We start from the raw sequence: 18432 nt of genomic DNA, 5'->3' as shown, positions 1-18432 counted from the left end.
TCATGCATTCCTAGAATCAGCCTAGGCTGCTTCAACCTTCACAGTTCCCGTGGTAAATGTGAGAAGTGCCATTCATTTTGGCACTGTCTAGTTTAAAAGACGGGTGAGATTCCTCCGGATTTTTCTGGATTTCCGGATTTTTCAAAAATCCGGTGTTGGTTTTGCAGATTTTTTGGGTTTAACACTTTTGGTAGAATTATTTGCAAAATAAGATTCATTTGAGACTTGGTAAAGTCTAGTACGGGCAATCAAGAAGTACAAAAATTTGTGTTACTCCCGCTGAAATACTATAGTATGCACATTGGGTACATGGGGTAGTGGTAGTAAAAGTAATGGCGGAATGGGGTGAAGCGTGTAATCCCACTTGTGTACAGTAATGTGCAGCAGGCCAGAACATAAGTGTGAAACAAACCAGCAACACATGCCATGTGTTGTGCATGTGTTACTTGAGCACCAAAACACGGATGCCATGTTGGGTTGTGTACGTACATGTATAAGTACATGTGGTGGATTCCGTGTGGCTTTCTACTGAAAATCGGTTGATTTTTGTGATGTTTCACAGGATATGCATGATTCTGGATATTTTGACATAATGGTATATCAGATAATTGACCGAGATGAGGATCTATCTGTTGATAAAGGCGCCAAAAATCTGTGGCGATTTTTTATGGGTGGAGATGAAGCTTGTGAACATGGCATGTTGAAGGGGAGACAACATACAGAGATTTCCTCTTAAAGATTGATAAGTTTGGGCATTGCAGATGCTTGTAGTATGATGTTAGAGGCTTAAAGAACATAGTGTGCTGTAAGTGTTCATTAACCCTAACACTCCCAAATCCTCCAATTTCAATACGATTTTACATACACCCTTGGGGGGTAGGGTTAAACAATGTGTAGGCTAATACTTTGAATTTCTTTTTAAACATGGAACAAATAATACAAAACTGCCGCAAACTGCTTGCGGTGTCCTAATCTTTCTTAAACTTTTAGGGCAAAAAACATGGAACTCTTTAGTAATGTTGTACATGTACATATTCAATATTATGCGTACATGTAACTTGGGATGTACATGTTGTGTACATTGTACATGTAATGTGCATACGTGCATGCGTTAATACAGCGAACATGAAAAAACCTGCATGCCATTGACAGTGTTTACGTACGTACAAGTAGGCCTAAATGTACACGTATGCACCTGTACCAGTACATGTACGTATACATGTACATACATGTACGTGTGTAGATGTACAGATAATACCTACTGAAGTTCATGGATTTTTCGTAATGGTCCGGTCTCACCCCTGAAAAGATTTACAAGTCAGTGTGAATTTGAAGAACAACCACGGACTTCATATGCAATTAATTCTCATGTAGGCAGCTGCTGTTACAAGGTCACACATTCTCATTGACTCCTGGCTTTGTTATGTTAAATAAATCAGTGCTAGACTGCAAGTTTAAAGATCATGAATTTTAAAAAAGACTAGAAGAATTAAGTTGCAAAATGGTTACAAACGTCTTTGCCCAATAGAAGATGCTACGATTAGAAAAGGTGACCTGTGTTGATTGTATGTTCTTTACTTCGGAATAGTTGCGATATTGATTTCACTCTTTCATATTTTTAAATTGCAAATAGTAAATTACTGAATGAAAAACAAAACCTCAGTGTGTTTTATCTGAATATTTGAATTAGGTTGCAATGATGGGAGCCCTTGTCAACGACATCGATGAGGAGAGACGGCGCCTTGACTTCTCTCCAAAGTCATCGCCGCAGAAAAACTTGATGAGGACTCCACCACCACCCCTCAAGTCACCCCTCAAGGGCAGCCTGAATGTGGTTGCACTCAAGACATCCGACCCCTCTCACTTGAAATCCACCTTGGCCCTGCCGCCGAAGTCTCCACCGCCAAAGACACCACCCTCAACCAAATCCAAGTATAAAAAGGCATCCAAGTTGAAGGAAGTGAAACACAAGAAGTCGTCGTCCGATAAATCCTTGAAGCCGCCGGGCAGCAGTAGCTCACCAAAGAAACTGAAGAAATCTCATTCAGAGAAGTCATCGGAAAAGGACTCAGAAACCTCTGGCAAATCCACAGCCGAGAAGTCGGTGAAGAAAAAGTCTGCAAAGGTTAAGATCCGCAAAGTCAAAGCGAAAGGAAAGTCCACCAAGTCCAAGTCCAAAAATGTCCCCGAAAAATTACTGTCGGGTCCGAAAGAGCCGGCAGTGGACAAGACCAAATTGAAGGTGTATCGGAAGTCACGGTCAAAGTCGCTTCTTAAAGCTCACCATCGGCGAAAGGGCCAAAAGGATGACGTGCCTTCTGAGAGTGATGAAAAGAAGGATGTCAGTGGCACTAAACCCAAGGTAAGTGTGCAAACAAGTGTCAGTCATTTCCTTTGAAGTGTTATCCTTGGTACCCATCAAATGTTGGTTGAAATTCTTCACCCAGCGCACTGAAATCCTTTTAATATTGTGGAACTTTTAGCATTGAATATTGACATCTAAGTTAGAGTGAAACATGCTTGCAACTGATCTCGTTTTTAACAAAAGGCTTATTTATTTCCACACCCTATCACTTTTCCTAAGATTAAGTACCTGAAATACGACCGCACATTTTTGTGTCTGCATTTAAAGGTTCATTTGTTTAAAATGAGCATATTGAGAAAAAGACGTCTTCAAGAGACAATAGAACCCAAGTTCCCTCTTCTGGATTTTTTATTTGGCAGGAGGGTGGAGAAATCGTGTATTGCCCATTTGATATTTCGTTTGTACTCTGATAATCTGTCCTGCACTTGTTTCCCATTATTTCAAAATTTAACAAGATTGGTTTACTACTTACTCGAAGAGACGAAAATGCATCTTAACCTGTGCATTTTAACTTGTTCTGCTGCTTTAAAATTATATCATATATCAGTTTCACTGACAATGCTGGAAAGCACATGGCCTCTTATCTCTTGAAACAAACGTCTGACATCCTTCCATTTCACTCAACAGTACCAGTTCTCTAAGGGGTTTGAAATTGTTTCCCGATTAGAATGCCAAATTTGAACTGGTCTCTGTTGGGTGTCCCAGACCAGACTGTGACTGGAAGTCACAACTGCTTTTCCAGCATCCTTCTCAAACAGCACATGTTTGTAACACCCCTGTTTAACCTCACTCCTAATGCTTCTCACACACGCCTCACTCACTCACGTGGCAGCCTCTAACCAGGGACAGGACTTCCGCCGAAGGCTTAGCCGACAGTTGTGACATACCACCACCCGAGCTTACGAAGGAAAAGGTACGCAGAATAGCGAGAATCCTGCTCAAGGCTGGAGCTCGAATTCTCACTCAACAAAAGTGTTCACCAAGCTTTTGTGAAAGTTTTTTGGGAGAAGAAGTCACACTTCTCTGTAGATAAACCAAAAGCTTGACCTGTTGTTTTGTGTGTTTGTGCCCTGGGGTGTGGTGGAACTATAAAGGTACAGTCCATCGTCTGTCATTGTGAACTGTGTTCCTTTGAGGCAACAAAATTACTCAAAATATAAGAAAGATGCCTAAGAGCAAACCTGATGAAGTTTCAGCCCTGCGAATACTTTATATTCCGAGAACAACAATATTCTAGGATTTCAATTTCATGTCAAAAATTGCTGAGTCATGTTTTGAATGGTGCCTGAATGCAGTGTCTGGGATATGCTCGGTCGAATGCAGCTACGCAATGTCATGCCCTTAACAGATGAATTGTAGCAACTGTGGGCGTGTGGTGTGTCAATGCTTGCGCACGTTTCTAATGGCAATTTTCCAAAAATGCATCTAAAAAGATGCAGTGTTGGAAAATGGTCTCCTTTCTTTGTCGGGATAAGGTATTTCCAGGATTTTTCCTGATATCAGGATTTTTCAAACAATCTCTTCCAAAATCTTGAAAACCCTGAGTTATCGTCAAGATGTTTTTACATCTTTTTTTTTTACATGTGTTTGACATGGAACACAAGAAATGGGCATTGTATGGGATGCCTCGAGACAAGCACTAATGTATACAGTAGACCGTACACTGCTTGGGACCCTCAAAACCAGGGAGGATTTGCTTTGTAGATATTTTATTTGCCTCTAATCTCACCCCTGCATTGTTCTCGTCAAAAAAAAAGCTTCCCAGAAATAATAATTTCGCAAGGATTAAGTCTTATATCCATCTTTAAACTAAGTACCGGTATGTTTTTCAACAATAATTTTGTTGTTTTCTTTTTGGATAACTGCAAATGATGGACTGTACCTTTAATAAATCCCATTTTTCCCCTACTTTCCGATACCCTTAATTAGATTCATCATTAAATGTGTCTAGTCATAGTATGGTCCCAGCGCCAAAAGCTTAATACGCAATGAGATAAATTTCACAACACCCAAAACTATTACGAGGGTTTGCCTTGACCTTGCACAGAAAAAAATTTAACCCCTTGTTACCAATTAAAACAACCTGCATGGTACTGCGCCATCACTTCATCCTAACATAACATTAAATGGGCACAGAACTCTAACCTTAATAAAGCCAAGAAGATCCAATGGCAAAGGTCCTGTTTGGAGTTGTACTTTTGCATTGAACCAAAATCACACTCTTCAGGGTGTTGGGTCCTGCTGGACTTAGCATACTTTATGCAATAAGAGCTGTTGGATATTATTGGGTGAGGGATTTGGGTTAAAGCCTGTTTATTTACGCATGCAGGCCTTGAAATGAAGGTGCCCCACAAAAAATCTCCGTCCTCACGGCCAGCTTTGCCTTGCCCTATATTTACGTTGGCCGTCATGCCCTTTTTCCATAAACATCCATAAGCCTATTAAAAACACAAAAATCCTTGTTTTCAGATGTTTGCAAAGTCATTGAAAGTTTATTTTGACGCTTGCCAGCTTCGATGTCGATTCCGTGTATATCATTCACCTGTGCACGAAGCATGCAGTAGACATGTACCGTACACTGTACCAGTACACTGGTGGTCAAAAGTTAAATCGCATTGACATCGCACCACGTATTTGTTTGTAAATGATTGCAAAAAACAATAAAAAGTCATTACAAACTATACCTGTGTCTTCCTTGATGTCCATATTCCAATAAATTCATGTTTTATGTAAGGAATCAAAGGTTGCCAAAAATGCCAAATTTGACATTGTCTCTGTGCACAACGTTATGCCCTCATTATCATATCAGCAAAATCCAAGATGGCGGCACCCATGACCCCAAAACGCATACAATGGCCCATCGTTTAGTACCGCGTATAGGTCTCATTGACCTCAATCACGGCCTGACATTGTCTTGGCATTGAATCCAAGAGATTCCTGATGACATAGCGGTCAAGGCCTTCCCAGATCTGATTGAGAATCTCGAATAATTCTTCTTTATTCTGGGGTCAATTTTCACACTGGAGACGCTCGTTGCTCCAAAGAACGCGGTCCCACTCAGCAGCTGTCCATCCCTGATGGATACGGGCCCAAGCTAATCTTCTCTCCTTGTGAGCTGGCGTAAGGTGGGGCTTGTGCCTGGCAACTCGCCCATGAAGACCAGCTTCAGCCAATCGGTGTGATACAGTCCTGCGGCTGACCTGCACACCAGCATGGTTGGCAAGTTCAACTGCCAGCTTAGGGGCAGTCTTGAAGCGGTCGCGTCTTGATGACTGCACGAGGTGCCTGTTGTCCCTCTCTGTTGTAGCCCGTGGATGACCAGATTTTGGCTGGGCATTCATGCTTCCACTCTCCTGAAGCTTTGTCAGATTGTGTCTGATGGTAAACTCACGCCAATCCATCTGGCTGTTTCCCTGTTGGCGACTCCCTCCCGATTCCAAGCCTCTATCATCCCTTCTTCATGATTAGTGAGTGGAGTCTTCGATGCCATTGTTTGCTCTCGAAAGGTCATTGAATGGTATTCAAATGCAAAACAGCTTCCCTTTTATAACTGACTTGGTTATCTTATTTCCATTTCCAAGGTATTGGAGTTCGTATTACCTTATAAATATCACTTATAAAGCTTTTCCCACCACGCAAACTTTGTCATCATTGGTTTAATTGCTGCAATAATTCAATTCAAGAGCTCGAGGCGATCTAAGATGGCGTTTTAACGTGTTGCAAGGAACTGTCTCGGAATTGGCATCGAAATGGAGTTAGACGGATGCCATTAACCATTGGAAACATGAATTTATTTGATTAAAATAAAGACACATCACACAGGTTTGATCATTTATTCGCCACTCGGGATATTTTTGTGCCAAACACTTCCCTCAAATGGTGCACACACGTGCGATCTAACATTTGACCGATAGTGTACTTCTGTACATGAAAGCACTGGTCTGGAATGTGCCAATACTTAAAGCAGCAACACCCCCGCCGCAAAACTGAATGCCTCCATTCGTACACTCAAATTCCAGCAGGAGTACGTGCGGCAGATTTTACGTGCAGAGTCGCCTGACTCTCTCTCTCCATGCTTGTATATGCGATACACAGTTCACATTGAGGTCCGTGTACGAGGCGTGTGTGTGTGTGTGCAGTGTATGTTCTTATTGTCAAGTTTTTGATGAATGAATATTGGCATTTAGCCTCCATGCCCCTTTTGCAGATTTTATCTGGCCTTGGTGCCCTCCCAACTGGCCGTGAAACCCTCTGTAATTTGGCTTAATTAAGGCCAAAGAGGCTTGCCCTAAAAATTACCAAATTCAAGGCCAGTGCATGTTGCTTGCTACACCTCAAACTGTATTTAGTTGTCTTCTTTTTTCTTCTCTCTTGTCTTTTCTGTGTTGAGAATGTTGTTAACCTTGTCGTAGATTGGATCTGTCCTATTTTTAAAGGGCTGTAGCTGATAAAATTGTTCTCTTATGTGGCATCTGTACTAAGCAGTAGTTTCTTTGGGCGGTCAGTAACCAGTGTACAGAGTTAGTAACCAGTGTACAGAGTCAGTAACCAGGGTACAGAGTTAGTAACCAGTGTACAGAGTTAGTAACCAGTGTACAAAGTCAGTAACCAGTGTACAGAGATAGTAACCAGTGTACATAGTTAGTAACCAGTGTACAGAGTTAGTAGCCAGTGTACAGAGTCAGTAAACAGGGTACAGAGTTAGTAACCAGTGTACAGAGTTAGTAACCAGGGTACAGAGTTAGTAACCAGTGTACAGAGTTAGTAACCAGTGTACAGAGTTAGTAACCAGTGTACAGAGTTAGTAGCCAGTGTACAGAGTCAGTAAACAGGGTACAGAGTTAGTAACCAGTGTACAGAGTTAGTAACCAGGGTACAGAGTTAGTAACCAGTGTACAGAGTTAGTAACCAGGGTACAGAGTTAGTAACCAGTGTACAGAGTCAGTAACCAGGGTACAGAGTTAGTAACCAGTGTACAGAGTCAGTAACCAGGGTACATAGTTAGTAACCAGTGTACAGAGTCAGTAACCAGGGTACATAGTTAGTAACCAGTGTACAGAGTCAGTAACCAGGGTACAGAGTCAGTAACCAGTGTACAGAGTCAGTAACCAGTGTACAGAGTCAGTAATCAGGGTACAGAGTCAGTAACCAGGGTACAGAGTTAGTAACCAGGGTACAGAGTCAGTAACCAGGGTACAGAGTTAGTAAGCAGTGTACAGAGTTAGTAACCAGTGTACAGAGTCAGTAACCAGGGTACAGAGTTAGTAACCAGTGTACAGAGTCAGTAACCAGGGTACAGAGTTAGTAACCAGTGTACAAAGTCAGTAACCAGGGTACAGAGTCAGTAACCAGGGTACAGAGTCAGTAACCAGTGTACAGAGTTAGTAACCAGTGTACAGAGTCAGTAACCAGGGTACAGAGTTAGTAACCAGTGTACAGAGTTAGTAACCAGTGTACAGAGTCAGTAATCAGGGTACAGAGTCAGTAACCAGGGTACAGAGTTAGTAAGCAGTGTACAGAGTTAGTAACCAGTGTACAGAGTCAGTAACCAGGGTACAGAGTTAGTAACCAGTGTACAGAGTTAGTAACCAGGGTACAGAGTTAGTAACCAGGGTACAGAGTCAGTAACCAGGGTACAGAGTTAGTAACCAGGGTACAGAGTTAGTAACCAGTGTACAGAGTTAGTAACCAGTGTACAGAGTTAGTAACCAGTGTACAGAGTCAGTAACCAGGGTACAGAGTTAGTAACCAGTGTACAGAGTCAGTAACCAGGGTACAGAGTTAGTAACCAGTGTACAGAGTCAGTAACCAGTGTACAGAGTCAGTAACCAGTGTACAGAGTCAGTAACCAGTGTACAGAGTCAGTAACCAGGGTACAGAGTTAGTAACCAGTGTACAGAGTCAGTAACCAGTGTACAGAGTTAGTAACCAGTGTACAGAGTCAGTAACCAGTGTACAGAGTCAGTAACCAGTGTACAGAGTCAGTAACCAGTGTACAGAGTCAGTAACCAGTGTACAGAGTCAGTAACCAGTGTACAGAGTCAGTAACCAGTGTACAGAGTTAGTAACCAGTGTACAGAGTCAGTAACCAGTGTACAGAGTCAGTAACCAGTGTACAGAGTCAGTAACCAGGGTACAGAGTCAGTAACCAGTGTACAGAGTCAGTAACCAGGGTACAGAGTCAGTAACCAGTGTACAGAGTTAGTAACCAGGGTACAGAGTCAGTAACCAGTGTACTAGCTCTTACCCCTCCTCCCAGACAGTACCAAAAAAGTGATGGCCAACCATCGTTTTTCTCTGCTTTTTGCAAGATGCATAGTTCACCTAAGTCATTACCTTTTCAATGGTCCAGTTTTTTTCTTAAAAGATTTTCCCAACGTTTTAGATGTGGGAGAGCACTTCTTGTCATTCTAATTGTGCTCGTTGTGCACGGCTAACAACAAACTATTTCAGCCTTGTTTTTTTAAAGAAATGTGTATGTTGGCACATGCACTGTGTCTTAATTGGGCTAGAGACACTTAAGATTCATTCAGAAAAAGTCTCTCTGATATATAAACAGAGACTTTTTCTGGCTGAATCTTGCTAAACAGAAGTGTCTCTAGCCCAATTAAGACACAGTGCACGTGCCAACATACACATTGTCATCCTTTTTGTTCTTCACCTCTGACCCCTCCTCCCAGGGAGTACAGAAGAAAAGAGTGATGGCCAACCATCATTTTTCTCGGCTTTTTTGAAAGATGCATAGTGTCTCTTAACACCTCAACCCCCCCCCGTAAATATTGCACGCTTTCAAAAGTGATGACAAAAGTGGGATGACTCAGAAGTTATAACGTAGTATTGATCAGTACAGTTGTCGGTTATCAGTTATCGATTGAGTTATCATCTGATTTGTGTTCTACAGGTGTATATGAGGAGGAAATATGGAGGCAAGCGTCGTCGGCAGATACCAGTGTTGGAGTCCATCAACAGCGATCCATTAACAAGAGAACCGGAGGCTAAGAGAGCGAGAAAGCATGAAGCAGCAACGAGTGAGACGGAGCCAAGCAAGAAAACCAAAGACACAGCATTGATTAAGTCAAAAGGTAGGGCATCATTTTGTGTGGACCTTACTAGCAAATGTGACGTGAGTGTCATGGTGTACTATACCTGATCATACTTGAGAAACTCTTGAATTTGGAGTGAGATCTTATCGTTTTGAAATTCTTGGTGAATAGCATGTCCAGTGGCAAAAAAAAAATCTTCATTTGCCTGAATGTTGCCAATGCTGTGCTGTTTTGGTTTTGGGCTGCATCAGTATTTTGGAACTTTTTTTTGTGGTTTTTTTTTTGCGTTTCAACAAACTACCATGGTTCCAGTTGATAGGTTTTCATGTAATAGCCAAAGTTTCAGCCAATAGGTTTTTTGAACTTTTATTTCTTGACAGTTGCTTAAGATTTTGGCCATTTTTTAAAATCTCTATTTGCCATCAGACAAGAATGGTTACTGACAGTAAAGGATTTCCCTTCTCTTGCTGTCTGATTTCTGTGATCATGCTGAAATGCTGTTCTGGAATTTTAGCAGAGTGTTAAAAATGTTGAAGAAATACATGTACCGTGGTAATTCTGCAGCCCTTCTTCTGGCATGGGAATAGCAGCATCCTAAGGTAGTCAACGACAGGAGAGTCTGAGAAATGCAAATGGGACTCTTTTTGTTCAATCTCGAAGAAAAGATGAGCCCACAGAATATGTCTCTCAATCGTTTTTCGAATTTCAAAGTTGTCCTTGATTAAGGTTTTTTATGTGTTAGCTCAGTCAAGCCGGTATTGGAAACAAATCATGAAACAAATTATTAAATTCCTGTTCAGACTACTTTCAGTATGTGCTCGAGCTCCAGCGCCAACAATCGACATTCCTATTCAGTCATGAAATGTTACCCCAAAACCATGGCCAAATTGGCCTCTGCAGTCACTTGAAACAGGTTAAACTTTTTACACATTTCGCTTCGCATGGAATATATGGCTCTGGCTGGGAAGGATGTTAAGACATTTTAATGCAGCATTGACATTTTTTGTTTTTACATTATTGGTTTTGCCCTCACCAATCGTATATTTACGGTCTATTTATTTATATAAATACCTCACATTTACGTTTTATTTATTTGTGTTTCTTTGTTGTAGTTGATGGGAGAAAAACCTACAAGAAACGCCAAAAGCGGAAGACAGAACCCTTTGGCAGTTTTGATTCAGAGGATGACTTTCTCCTGCCATCAAGCAGAGCAGCAAGTAAACTCAAGAGTAATAACAACAATGAAGATCTAAAACCCGTCACCAGGAAGTACACCAAGCGCAATAAGGCTGAATCAGCAAAGACACCAGTCAAAGGGAGTAAAACACAACAGCCGCTGCCAAAAAACGATGAGCCCGTGACCCCCACCTCTGGAAAACGTGGGTGGCCTAAGGGGGTCAAGAGGGGCACTTCGGACAAGAGTAGGCCACTCCAGCGACGCAAGAAGAAAAAACGGCGTGGCTGGCCCTGGAAGGGCAAAAAGAGGCGAGCTCCATCAGTGCCGAGACATCCCGAATCGGATGGAAATGATGCTGATGATTCTAGCCAGTCTGACCAGGACGATGATTGCGATAGTACTGCAGCATCCTCCAGGAGCTCTGTGTCAACTGGGGAGTCACTGACGTTATACAGGCTGCCGCAGTCGTCTGAGCACTGCGAAGACGGCAACTGCACCACCGACGAAGATGACAACATTGGGGACTGTGACCAATTGAATGGCTGCGAGGAGGCGTTAAGTCCAAGTCCCTGTGAAAAACTCAGAGGGAGAGTGGCACCCAAGGAGGATAGCTTGGTTGTGAAAGTTACTCCCATTATAACACTCAGTGATTCTGATTCCGACCTTGACAAAGATTTACCCTCCAATCACGTTGGGGATAGGATCACATTGAACCATACCACCCAGCCAAGTGATCATCCTTGCATGGGTAAAGAGTCGGATTCAGATTCGGATCTGTCTGAGGAGCCGGGCAGCGAAGACCAGCTTGAAAGTAATACTGTCAATAATTTCAAAACTGAGTTGCAGAAGGATCTGGAAAGTTACCACTCAGGAGACCGGAAAGTTGATTCTTTTGACAAGAATGTTGAAGAACCTGTGATCAGTGTCCTTTCCGACGAAGACAGTGACAACCAGTGTAAAGACAGTGAACCAGATAAGTTTACATTGGTGCAAAGCAATTCTGGAGATGAACAGCACAACAGTGGTGAAATGTTGGAAATCAGTGAACAGGAAAACCATGGCAGTGAGGAGGAAAATTTCACCAAGACATGTGGTGAACCCAGTGATGAAAGAGTAGTGAGAGACAGTCAAGAGTTTGACCTGACAAGCAAACACGAGCACAGTGATGTCGAGAACCTTTCAGAAGACGAAGTGTTTAAGAGCAGGGACATCATCTTAGATAAGGAAGATGCTGTCAACTGCCAAAAGCAGGATGAGGCCACACTTATGGAAACAGCAGAAGCTGTGGAATCGATCATGGATGTGAGCATGGTTCAGGATGAGGAGACAGAAGCAGTGATGCGCTCCTTTGAGCAATTTGAGGCCGAGAATCCACTTCCAGATGATGAACATCCCGAGGAAGTGGATAAATATCTTGGTCGTGCTCAGGACGAGGAGCAGACATTAGCCGAGCACGAAGAGTCTCTTGTGGAGAAAGAACTGCGCCCCGTGGAAGAGAAACAACTTGCAGTACAGCAGTGCAACGAGGAGGATCGTGCAGAAAACTCACATTCAAGGATATCTGCTGATGATTCCTTACCGCACGATTCTCCTGAACCAGCCTCTGTATTTGCAAATCTACGGTCACAAGATTCCATTGAGCCCCTTGCTGTGCAGGATCACAGAGATGATGGTTCCTCTGAAGCTCAGAAACCTACAGTTTCAGATTCTGTTGGGGAGCAAGATAGCATCAACAGTCAGGAAACTCTGATGCCGCCAACAGAGCAAAATGTCGCTGGAAGTCAGGAAACCCACACAATGACACAAGAATCCAGTGAAATATTGAGTATGGCAGCTAGGAGTAACGAAACCAATTTGAGCAGTGAGCCATCTTATGGTGGCATGCCACTTGAGACAGACTGTTCAGCACGTGGACCATCCACCATGCAGGATAATCTTCAAAGTGATGCTGTCATGTCAAGACAGTTGTCCTGCGAGCCGATGGAACCCCTTCAGCATGAGCTGCCCTCATGCAGACTGGTTCAGATGCCATACCGCAATTCGTGCATGCAAATTGCAGAGATACCTTGTGAACTAGAACAGAATGAGATGATTGGTGGCAGCGGTGGGATGGGCAACCAGGTCATGGCAGCACCTAACATGGGTGCTTCACAGATGGCCGGTCAGCCCGGTCTGAATCAGCAGCCTGTGTGCAGTCCGGGCATGAGCAGCAATAGCTCCCAAGTCTGCAGCCCCGGCATAGTCAGTCAACAGCAGCAGCAAGTCTGCAGTCCAAATATGATAGCCAGCCCTCAGCAGCAGATGCAGCCCAACATGAGCCCGCAGATGCCCAGCCCGCATCAGGTCAACAGCATGAATAGCCCACAGATGAACGTCAGTCCGCAGATGTCATCGGTTAGCCCACATCCCGTGGGCAACATGAACAGTCCACAGATGAACAGCATGCAAAGTCCGACGGTGTGTAGTCCTGCTGTCAACAGTGCTCAGGTTCTCAGCCCAGCCATGGGTAACGTTCAGGCATGCAGTACCAGCATCACCAACACACAGGTGCGTAGTCCTGTGTTGAATAACCCCTCCCGAAGCCCAGCAGTTAATAATGTGCAGGTGTGTAGCCCGGCTATGAGCAATGCTGTTTGCAGCCCGGCTATGAGTAACTCAGTATGCAGCCCAGTAATGGCACCCAGTAATAGTGTTTGCAGCCCTGGTATGACCAACACCCAGGTGTGTAGCCCCAACATGGCTAATTCACAGAGTGTGCGCAGCAGCCCACAGCTGAACGGTGTTCCCATCAACAATCAAGCCTGCAGTCCTCAGATGGGCAGTCCACAGGTGTGCTCACCGGGAATGAATGCACAGCAAGTGCCGTGCATGCAGGGCAATGTGGTCAATTCACCCACACACCGCAACAGCAGCAAATCCAACATCAGGTACGGTGCTGGTCAAGCGCCACAGCGACGGAAGGCCACCAGTTGCAACATAGCCAAGCTGCAGCAGATGACCAATGACATAATGACCAATACATCCATAGCAGTACCAAGGTCCCCTAAACCAACGGCCAATCTCACCCCACCCCAGAATGCTACACCTCCGTTAATACCCACAACCACTCCACCACCCCCTCTGCTTAAGAGGAAGCGGACACCTCCGACTGCAAACACGCCACCCACGCCAGCGAGAGTGGCTACCGAGATGCAGCCTCCTCAAGTGGCAGTGTGGCCCCGGATGCAGCAGCCGCATCAGCAGCTTCAACAGCAACAGCAGCAGCAACAGCAGCAGCAGCAGCAGATGCAGTTGCAGCAGATGAGCAATCAGATGGGGGAGCCGATGGGTGGACACAGAGGTGTGCCGGTGGACAGTCAGATGCAGCATCCGATTCAAATCCAGCGGTTTGCCTACCCCCATCACCAGCAGCAGTATGCGCAACAGTACCATCACCACCACCAACAACAGCAGCAGCCGCACCACCAGCAGCAGCTGCACCAACTACAGCATCAGCAGCATCCACAGATGTCTAACCAGAACATGCCCAGTCACCCTGCTCGTCTCGCCACCCCTCCAGCCCACAACAGCCCGGCGACCCAGCACTGCAACATGCAGCAGCACGTCGTCTGCAAGAACACTTACCCAGCCACCCACCAGAACCCTCCCCTACGGCAACAGCAACAACAGCAGCCCCCAACCCAACACCATAACTACAATTACATTCAAGGCTACCCCTCGCAACCAGGAACACTAAACGGTTACGTGGGACATTCACAGCCAGTCATGCACAATGCCTACCACAATGCAGGGCCGGGGTTCATGGAGCCACCTGTTCATCACATGGTCAACATGGGACCACCCCAACACACACTCAGGGCAAACCACTATGAAAATGAGATGTACCGATATGGCATGGGCAGCCATGGTCAAGCAATGATGAGACGATAGCACCGAAAAGGTAAAAAGAAAAAACAATGAGTTGATGCATTCATTCAGTTCAACAAAAAGGCAAATTATTCAATTCGGTCAGGGGGGATGTGGAAACCATAGAAAAATTGCAACTTAATGTAAGATTCATCATAACAAACAAAAGGGCTTATACCCCAAAAAGCAACAACCTAACATACAGTTGAATGGATTTTGTACTATGTTATATTTTGACAGTGTTTGGCAATATTAGTGTTGATAATTGTGTCTTTGTTAAAGGAAGACAAAAACTTTGATTGATGTAAGGTAAAGCCAGGGTTTCCCTCTGTGTAATATAGTCTGTTCTCCGTATGTCTTTTCTGTCTGTCGACCAAAAAAATTGATACAGAATAAATGATAAACTTGATAGTTATCGTACTTGAGTGGCGGAAGTTCATCCCCTGATATTTTAGTGTCAGCAAATGAGGATTTAAAGTTGTTGGTTACAGGGTTGATAAGACAAAAAAAATGGTCGTGGGTTTCTTCATAAAAATCCAAGTGATACAAAGGCAATTAGGAATGGGGATCTGTAGTGTTTTGTTGTGGATTCCTGAGGCGAAGCAAGTAGGCTTGTTTGTGTTTCCAAGATGGCATAGCACATGTTCCTGTGACCCATGTCAAAGGTCAGCTACTGGCTACCTTATTTCACTTTTTATGAAGAGGTCATTTTCCACGCAGAACAAGTTTCCAGTGCCCTGGTGTTGTACCAACAACCAAAGTTGATATTCATTTTTGAAGGACTTTCTTCTGCTGCACAGAGGCAAGTTCAAACTAATCTCATGAAAACTGCTCGTCCTGCTGAAAGATATGAATTAACACAAACAAGGTTTGGCCCAACTTGAATTTCTTAAAAGGAGTTAAATGCAAACACTGCTATTTACCTTTGATAAATATCACTTTATTTCTTGGCCATCATTGAAATGTCTCTTTGTACGTGAGTGGGTGCGTCAAGAACAGCTGTGATACATCACTGCAGTTTTCTCAAAGAATTCATGTGTTTGGAATTAATCTTGTATTATAATAGACGTTAAAAGATATATATAATATATATAATAATAACTATATATTTATTGTACAAAAATTGTGTTAATTTCAATTTTTGAGGTAGGAAGAAATTTTGTGTACTCTACTTTCTACAGCAACGTTGATCAGGACTTTTTGTGTACGTCAGTTTATGGTTAAATATTAAGGCGTGTACATAATGCTTTATTTTGTGGCTAGATACATAGTCTGTATATTAAAGAGACAACTTCAGGTGTATTTTCTCAGAGAGATACGGTAGTCAAACTTTCCTTCCGGAGACAAATGTATTTATTACTTTGCAGCTCTTTTAAAGAGAACCAAAAAAAAATTCAACTAGTCTGAGGACTTAAGTGGTATTCAAGATGATATTTTGCATTTAGATTGGATTGATTGATTCCTTTTTACATGGTTGATTAAGATTATAGTTGAATTTTGAAGCTATGTGTGCTTTGATTTCTTTCCTAGGCCAAGAAACCAGTTGTCCAATGGCACAATAATTGGGTGGCTCATTGCATGTACATATTTACATAATTATTATCTATTAAAATCTGTGCATTGTATAAATAGTTGCAAGAGGTCACATGATGAATACCACTTAACCTGTTGCATCGGTTTCTTGGAAAAGTACATTTGAAATATAGATCACCGAGGCCTTAGTACATGACAAGGATTGTCATAGCTACCAGTAGAATCCTGAAGTCAGAAATCTGGAAAAAAGTGTTGTTAAAGTGATTATTTTTGGGAATCTGATATTTTGAAATCCAAGTCTTGTTTTGATTGTTTTAGAAGAGTCCACAAAATTTCTCCAGTGAATTGCATGCTTGTGTACGTTTGATCTAGTTTGTGGTTACACTTGTTTGATTTCTGTTGATTTGTGAGTTTTTTACCTTGTACTATTGAGGATCGTCTTGTTTAGGGCAGTCAGGTGTTTGGATGTTGTTGTGACCGGTCCCCTCTTCTCCACATCTATGAATAGCCATCATACAAACTTTGTGTAGTTGACTGGGATTTGGATTATACTTGGTGATGTTTCAGTATCACTAGCTTAATATTGATCAAAACACTTCCTTGAAAGAAACGGTAAGGGAAATTTTAAAAAAAAAGCTTTCAACAAAATGAAGGACAACATCAAAGAAAAACAGTTTATAGTTATTGGTCTTAAAATGCTTGGAGCAGCCAACATCTTTGGGTTTAACTGGGTTAAAGGGATGCCAAGAATTCAGAAAGAATGGATAGAAAAGAACACAGATTGAGCATCTGAAAACATGAAATCCTGGGCAAGTTTCAAGGTAAACAAAGCTGAAATAATACACTGTAGTGATGTATGATGAATTCCAGTCAAGCACACTGGCTCCAATGTAAATGGCTATTGTATATGCTTTAGAACTTAGAACTAAGCCTTCAAGCACGATATTTTCTTTCGTACCACTTGCCACCCAATTTAAATTAAAAGCATTTAAAAGAGTTGGTTTTTCCCTTTGCACAATTGACCCATTGCTTCATTTTTAGTGATTAGTAAGATGTACATGTATTTGTTTTTGAACTTTTTGATTTGTTGATTATAATTAGTCAAATCACGTTTTTAGTTAAACCTTACGTCCACTGGCTTGTGCATTTTAAAATCCAACCCCGCCAAGGCTTGTTAATTTAGATTTCAATTAGTCATTTGATTTTCAAGTATCACTTGCTTTGCTTTGTGAGTTACTCGATAAGTCTTTTACACGCTCAAATTTGTTTGTTACATTATGTCATCAAGTTATACACATAGATGACATGATGATGTGAGATGTCCCCCCCCCCCAAGAGAAACCTCCTACCGCCATGGTTTGAATGAAAATGTACTGAGAGATTTATCTCACTTTTTATAATGTGGTGATTTTTTTAAGTTATTGAAAGTAAGTTTTAGTGTTCTCCAATTGGTTTTAGTAATATGGTTATTATATGGGGTTGTTTGAGAGTTTCAGTTTGTATAATGTACTACACTTGATGTTCATAATTCTTTGCACTCCCCTCCTCCCATCAGACACATGTAGGTTCCCTTGTGTTTGTAAATGCCTGTACTTACTGCGTGGCTTTAATTGGGCACTTTTTGTTTCGTCTCACACTTATTTCCTGTATATATGATGAATTAAATTAAACTTTGAGACTACATGAATAACTGTTGTAAAAATGGTAGCTTTCTGTATTCCATTTTTAACCGAGTTGATGGAAGTTTGCACAACGGGTGTCCAGAGCTATGGTTAACATCTTTACCAGCATGCGTTCATGTATTTGCAATCCACAAAGACCAAGGCCCCTACATGGCACAGACACAAGATTCACACATAGCCTTCTGGAATGAGAGATATCAATTATGAACTAATTCATCTGTCACTCTGACTTTGTCTCTGATATTGAAACAGCCAAGAATCCAGGCTTGTGTCTGCAAACAATTTTTCTCATTGAATATGCTAAACGGTGGCAAAACCAGAGGGAGGGAGACTGCTGTAGACACTGTTTTCTAGACCTCTACCTCCCCTCATTTTTTTTCCACCGAGGGCAAGACCAAAACTGCCCTATCAAGGGTGGATGGGGGCCAACATGGGCCATGGATGGCCCTTCTCCCCCCAAAAGGAGCAATTTTTGTTTTAAGATTTTTTGGGGTCTATTTTTCTTCCAAAAATGTGTTCAGAGTGGTTAAATGTTGCCTCTCTCAGAAAAGCCATAAAATTAACATTTTTTGGCCCACTCTCAATATTGGTTCTGGGTGTGCCCTTGTGTCCTGTAGCACAGGCCTGTCCTATAGTGCATCCTGGAGGTCCATGCCCCCAAGGCCCACCATTCGAAATTTTAAAATGTACCAATCATAACGAGCATTGTTTGTCAGCCTCAGGTCC

At 42.6% G+C, this 18432-nt stretch overlaps 1 protein-coding gene across 8 annotated transcripts in view; it reads left to right on the top strand.

Moving 5' to 3' along the window:
• LOC110984920 (uncharacterized) overlaps positions 1 to 17726 on the top strand; it is a 55594-nt gene extending 37868 nt beyond the window's left edge. For 7 of the 8 annotated variants that reach the window (XM_022245560.2, XM_022245559.2, XM_087130081.1 and 4 more), the window contains exons 18-21: positions 1691 to 2362; positions 3198 to 3278; positions 9267 to 9447; positions 10521 to 17726. In XM_022245560.2, the coding sequence (XP_022101252.2) occupies positions 1691 to 2362; positions 3198 to 3278; positions 9267 to 9447; positions 10521 to 14515 (4929 nt within the window). In that variant the 3' untranslated portion in view covers positions 14516 to 17726. The remainder of the gene's footprint in view (positions 1 to 1690; positions 2363 to 3197; positions 3279 to 9266; positions 9448 to 10520) is intronic. The other variant, XM_022245561.2, reaches the window with a different exon arrangement.
• Positions 17727 to 18432: the final 706 nt, after the last annotated feature.

Source organism: Acanthaster planci, linkage group LG19 (assembly GCF_054643075.1).
Source record: "Acanthaster planci isolate LZ-2023a linkage group LG19, COTS_SCS, whole genome shotgun sequence".
Taxonomy (NCBI): Eukaryota; Metazoa; Echinodermata; class Asteroidea; order Valvatida; family Acanthasteridae; genus Acanthaster; species Acanthaster planci.
Note: the sequence above shows the minus strand (reverse complement) of the source record. Positions and strands in the feature narration are given on the sequence as shown.